General features: G+C 60.4%; 1 protein-coding gene across 1 annotated transcript in view; it reads right to left on the bottom strand.

Annotated features, from left to right (window-relative positions):
* SKOR1 (SKI family transcriptional corepressor 1) overlaps positions 1-2,195 on the bottom strand; it is an 8,290-nt gene extending 6,095 nt beyond the window's left edge. Inside the window, exon 1 of the mRNA XM_015638418.3 lies at positions 1,932-2,195. Within this exon, the coding sequence (XP_015493904.1) occupies positions 1,932-2,195 (264 nt within the window). The remainder of the gene's footprint in view (positions 1-1,931) is intronic.
* Between the last annotated feature and the right edge of the window lie 3,701 nt (positions 2,196-5,896).

Here is a 5,896-nt window from a genome sequence, read left to right as displayed (position 1 = left end):
CCTCCCGCCGCATCCCTGCCCGGGTTGGGCTCCCGCATGCGGCGCTCGTCACGGCCACGTTAATTAAACTGTAATTAATCATCGCGTCCGGCCGCGATCGGCGCAATTAGGCCGATCAAACAGAAGTTAATAACGGCGCGGATCGCCCCCAGCTATCACTTTTGTGTGTGCCCCCGCGCCTTCCTTCCCCGCCATCACCGGCGGCACCGGAGGATGCGGCGGAACCGCCGCGGAGCGAAACGCAGGTGCGGAGCCGCCCTTGCCCTCGGCGGCCGGGCCGAGCTCCGGGCCGCGCTCCCACGCGGGACAGCGGCCGCCGCTCCCCCCGGGACGCCCCGTCGGGGGGGACGCGGAGCCGGTGCTGCCGGTCGGGCCTTGCGGAGCGGCCTTCCCGCAATGATCGCAACCCGAGCCGGTAATTATTCCTCGCCTTTTAATTATTTACCCTCCCCAGCCCCCCCTCCTCGAGCCATACGGAGGCAGGAGCGCGGTGAGCCGCTCCCGAGCCAGTTCCAGCCCCGCGTTCCGGGTGATCCCGCGGCTTCAGGCACCGAGGCCGTGCCGGGCTGCGAGGCACCGGGACCGGGCCGGTACCGCGGGGCTCGGGAGGAGAGGGGGCGCTCCGGGAGGACGCGGCTCTGCCCCGGTTCCCTCCGCCGTGCCCCTGCCCGGTGCCCGCAGAGTTCCGGGCCGGAGCCCGGAGAGGCGGAGGCGACCCCCGGCTCGCCCCGACGGCGGCGCGGAGCCCCGGGCTGGGGAGCGGCTCCGGGCCCGACCCCGGCCCGGCCGCGCTCCCCGCTCCTCGCAACCGCCGGATCTTTTAACAGTTGAATTGACTGCAGTTTTTGTCAGTTAATTAGGTTTAATTTACATAATTAGTACAGTATAAAGAGTATTGGGGATAATCAGGAGGTACGTCTCGCTTACTGTGTAAACACGGATTCGGAATTAAAAATCAGATGTAATTAAGGCGTGTGCGCGCGGCTTTTAATTGTAATGAATTTCTAATTAACGCTCAACGATCGCCGCACGCGAGAGCCGGGCCGTTTGCGGGCGCCGCCGCCCCCCAAACCGGGGACCCCCCCGGGGACCCCCCCGGGGCCGGGGGGCGCGGAGGGGCCGCGGCCGGCGGGGAGGGCGCTGCGCCCCGACGGGACCCCCCATCCTTCCCGGTTAGCGGGGCCGGTGCCGCTGGCAGACGAAGCCGGTGGATAATTTAGGTTAAAACTTAGGGAGCCGTGTCACGGGTGTATAAATAAATAATCACGCGTGGCGGGCGCGGAAGGCCCCGCGCTCCTGGAGGGCTGAGCCGAGATTGCCACATAAATCACGGCGGTCTAATTCAGTGGAAGTTTAATAAACGCCTCCTATTGGAAATGAATGTTCCCCATTTAACAGTTGTATCAGCACCATATAAAACCATGACCCCAATAAATTTAATTTTAGAGGCCGATCAATCCGGGCTTCTCTCCATCGATCCGCGGCGGCTCTGAACCTCCGCAGCCTCTTCCGCGGCCCTTCCCGCCGAGGCGGGGGAAGGAGCGTTTCGATTAGGCTCTTTATTAGGAAAAGATTGCTCCGAGAGGCCTGAAAATTAAACGGTGACATTTTAATTACTGGACATTGACAAAGGGAGCGGGCGGCGGCTCTCTGCAGGCCGGGCACCCTCCTGCTGACCCCGCGGGCCGGGGGGAGCAGCGGGAGCCGCTCCAGGGCTGGGCGCATCTCCTTTGTGCATCCCGTGCACCCCCTTTTCTGTGTCCCCCGCCTCTCCCACCGTTCCCACCCCTGGAGCCCTCTTTCCTCCCCCCCTGCCCTCCATCCCAACACAACCCCCGGCTCTCCCCAGCGAGCCTCGCGTCCCAGCCCCGCAGCTGCTGTCCCTTGTCCCCTCCGGCCGCCCAAACCCTCCCCGCGCCTCTAAACCTTGCCGATCTCCCCGGGCCGGAGCGGCTGAGGAGGAACGCGGCGTACGGGATGGATGGACACGATTTTATTGATGGGGTGAGAGCGAACACCTCGGCAGGGACGGAGCGGGACGAGGCTCGGGCAGCGATTGCATCCCCTCCGCCCGCGGCGTGCCGGGCACGCTCCGGGATGGAGCCGCACTCACCTGCGGGGGGGCCCGGCAGCTCTGCCTCGGCCGCGGGGAAGTTTTCCTGCTGCTGCCGCCCATAAAAGCCCCAGACATCCATTTGCCATTAAACACCTCCTCCGGCTCTGACACACCTTGAACTTGCACCGCGGGCCCGGCGCCGGCAGCAGCCGCAGCGGCGACCGGGAGGCAGCAGCCGCTCCAGGAACCGGGAAGGCTCAATCCATAAATCCTGTCCTGGGCGCACACGGGTGCTTTATGGACAGAGCCTCTGCTGAAGGTAACGCAGCCCCGGGTCAGCGCAGCTCCTCGGCAGCCTCGCCGCAGCGCTCTCCCGACGGGAAAGGCTCAGGATCACAGGCTCGCTGTGGCTGCTTTGAGTTAGGAGAGACCTTAAAGCTCCTCTCGTTCCAACCCCACCTCCATGGGCAGGGACACCTTCCACTAGAGCAGCTTGCACAACCTTTTTTTTTTTTTTTTTTTTTTAATTCGGTGTGACCAAATCCTACAATTGGAGATTTTAAAATTTCTCTTTCTCCCCGTTAGGTTTTTCCCGGTCCAGGCTGGTGAGCTGCGGGAGCAGGAGAAGGCCAGAAAGTTTAGGGGACGGGCTCCCTGATCCCTGCAGATTTCTGGTGGCTGTGAGCCCCCCCCGGTGATGCTGAAGATGAGTTCTCCTAAAATCCCGGGTACAGCTGAGGATTTCCCATCCCTCAGCGAGCTCCAGCCGCTCCCTGGAGAGCCCCTGTGTCCCCCAGGCCTGGCTGTCACCGCAGGGACATCGCTCCCACCTCGGGCTGCTCCTCACCGGGCTCCCCGGGGTAGAGTCACCATAAACCCCCTGTTCTGGGGGCTGAGGAGCCACAGCTGGATCCTGCTCGGCTCTCGGGGAGCTGCAGGGTGTTGGGTCCCCGGGGGTGTCCCCGAGTTTCTCTCTGGGTTTGTTCTGGCTCCCCTGCACGGAGATGTGTCCGAGCATCCCGGGGATGGGATTCGCTGCTCCCCTTGTCCTCCCAAAGAGACCGAAGGGGTTTTGTGTGCGGTCCCCGCAGAGCGGAGCCTCACTTGGGACAGTCCGTGCTCCCTTGTGTCCCTCCCCAGCCCAGGAGCAGCTCCCGGGTGTTCCCAGGAGCGGCTCCCGAGGGATTTGTCCCGCCCGGAGCAGCGCTGGGAGCAGCGGGAGCCTCAGGACCATGCGGTGGCATCGCCCCCTCCTCACCCCTCTGCCCCCGCCCAGCCGCTCCTCCCGCAGCTCTCGCTCTCCACCAGCGCCTTTGGCTCCCTGCACGAGCTTGGTTTTTCCCAGCAAAACCCCAAATTCCCAAGTTTTGCCCGCGCACTCCCGCACTCCATCCTTTCCCTATGGATGGCTCCAGGTGAACTTTCCCCGCGGCTCCGGGAGGCAGGGAAACAACACCCGCCACTCCCAGCTCCAATCCTCCGGTTCGCTCCGGCTCTCGGGTGTCCGAGGGATCAGATGGAGCTGCCAGGAGCTGTTTCTGCTGATTGCTCGGTTATTAACGCGATCGCATTGCCGGAGCTCAGCCGAGGGACAGCCACAGGTAAAGGAGCCCCGGCAGCCCCGCCTCCCCCCCCGGCTTTCCAGGCTCCTCTTTGGAAAACAAAGACGGACGCTTTGCCTTTGGAACGCTGACAGCGGGCTGGGTTCGGCCACGGGATGCAAGAAACAAAATATTTTCTAATTCTGGGCTGATTTAAAGGCGAACTTCCACGGGCTCTTCTCGTGGGAGCTTTGCCTGGCAATGGGAGAGGGAAATGAGGGAAATACTGGAAGTTTTGGCACAGAACGGGACATATCCCGTTTTTCCCACACTCCCATGGGAATCATCATCGCTGAGGCTACAGGAGGGGACACAGAGGGGTGACACTGGCGTGGGGCTGCTGGGGGAGCCCTAAAAGAGCTGCCGGGATGGGGAGTGGGGTTGGGGGGGTCACCCCGCACCCCTGGGATCCTCTGCTGCACGAACGTGCTCATTGCACACCCCTGATGCCATCCCCTGAGCAGGGACTCTGCTGCATGTCCTGCAACCTTTCCCGACCAGAAATGCCACCACTGAAATTCCAATTCAAAATATTGCAGCAGGAAAAGAGGAGAGAAGGGGAAAAAACCATCCCCAGGCAGCCCCAGGTCGGGGTCAGCTCCTGCCTGCGTGGAGAGCAGCACCCAGCGCTCCCAGGAAAATCTCCCTGGGCTTCATTCCCATCCCTGGAAATTCTGGGAGGAGGATGGGAATTACTGTGGGGCATGTTTCACGTCCTGGCCGCTTCCAAAGTCATTTTTGAGCGCACCGGGGCAGGATTTGCTGAGCCCCAGAGCAGCCCGGGGGTCCCGAATCCCGGGGGTCCCGAATCCCGGGGATCCCTCTGGGAGGCTTTGGGGGTTCCTGCACTGGGTCCCACAGACACGGACTGGGAGGTTCCTGGTGCAGGGAGAGGAGCCTGGGCTGGCTTAGAACCTTCTGGATGTGGGAGGGGGCAGCCAGAGGAGATAAATCCCGGCCTTGTCCTGCCCCTTGTCCGCGGTGCCGAGGGTGGTGGCAGGAATTGGGGTCCCTGTGGGGACAGAGCAGCCCCAGACCCCAGAACCGAGCAGGAGGGGGTGCCTGGGGAAGGTCCAACCCCGCTGCTGCTCAGCTGGGAACGCCAACAAGGCTGAGAGACTCTGGGTCATCCCAAATTTCCCTCCTCTGCTCTCTCATCCAGCCCCATTCCCCCCAAATTCCGCTGCGGGCGGGGCAGACGAGCCCTGGCTGCGCTGACCCCAAGGATTTGGGAGAGGAAATGCGACAGAGCCCCAAAATCCCATCCAAAATTCCAATACAGAACAATCAATCCATGGATTGATGTCACCGATGGAATTCTAAAGCTGCCACCACTTCAGCCAGGAGGTTTTCCCCAGCTCCATCCCGCAGGGATTTGTAAGGTGAGCCTTCCCCTCCCAACCTGCAGGAAAAACCCGGGGGCTGCTGAGTTTTAAACTAAATCCGAGAAAAAGAGGGAGGGAGAGACCTTTTATCCAGGGAAAGCTGCTGCAAACTGTTAGGGATAAATAAATGGCAGCGCTGGCGATGCCCCGGCTGGCTCACAGGGAGGGAATTTGTCTCACTTTAGCAAAAGGACCTGGAGGAACGGGGGCTGTTGGCTCATTCATTGCGCTGTTTTCTGCCAGCGAGGTTGTGACATCAGAGCAATTAAGACAAAGTTTAGTCTCTAAGTTCACGCCTGCAACCTCTACACTTCAAAAGAAGACAAACGATCCCTCCAAGGAAGGAAAGCGAGTCTTTTCCAGGCTGCTTCCAGAATTAACGTTTAGGATTTGCAGTGGTTCGGGAGGAATATTTCACTGAATTGGGTAGAAAATAAACTACCTGAGTCCTTTTATTTATTTTTTTATTTTTATTTTTTTTTAGCAAAAGTTTATTTCTAATGCAAATACAAGCAAACAAACCCCAACCTCCTCCCACCTGACTCACTCACCCCAAACCCTCCTCTCACATCCGTGGTGTTTTTGTTTTTATTTTCCTTTCAATAAGCGTTTCAACCCAAGCACTGATTCAATCTGTGTCGGGTCTGTTGTGGAAATGCCCAGCAGAGACATTGCAGTCATTCCTTTTTTCCTGGAACAGCAAAATCCTGGAGCCTGTGCTTGACCCAGCAGTGCCAGGGCCTCCCCACCCTCCCAGGGAAGGATTATTCCCAAAATCCCATTTATCCCTCTGGCACTGGGAGCCATTCCCTGTGTCCTGTCCCTCCATCCCTCATCCCAAATCCCTCTCCAGC

This window comes from Parus major, chromosome 10 (genome assembly GCF_001522545.3).
Source record: "Parus major isolate Abel chromosome 10, Parus_major1.1, whole genome shotgun sequence".
NCBI classification, from domain to species: domain Eukaryota; kingdom Metazoa; phylum Chordata; class Aves; order Passeriformes; family Paridae; genus Parus; species Parus major.
Note: the sequence above shows the minus strand (reverse complement) of the source record. Positions and strands in the feature narration are given on the sequence as shown.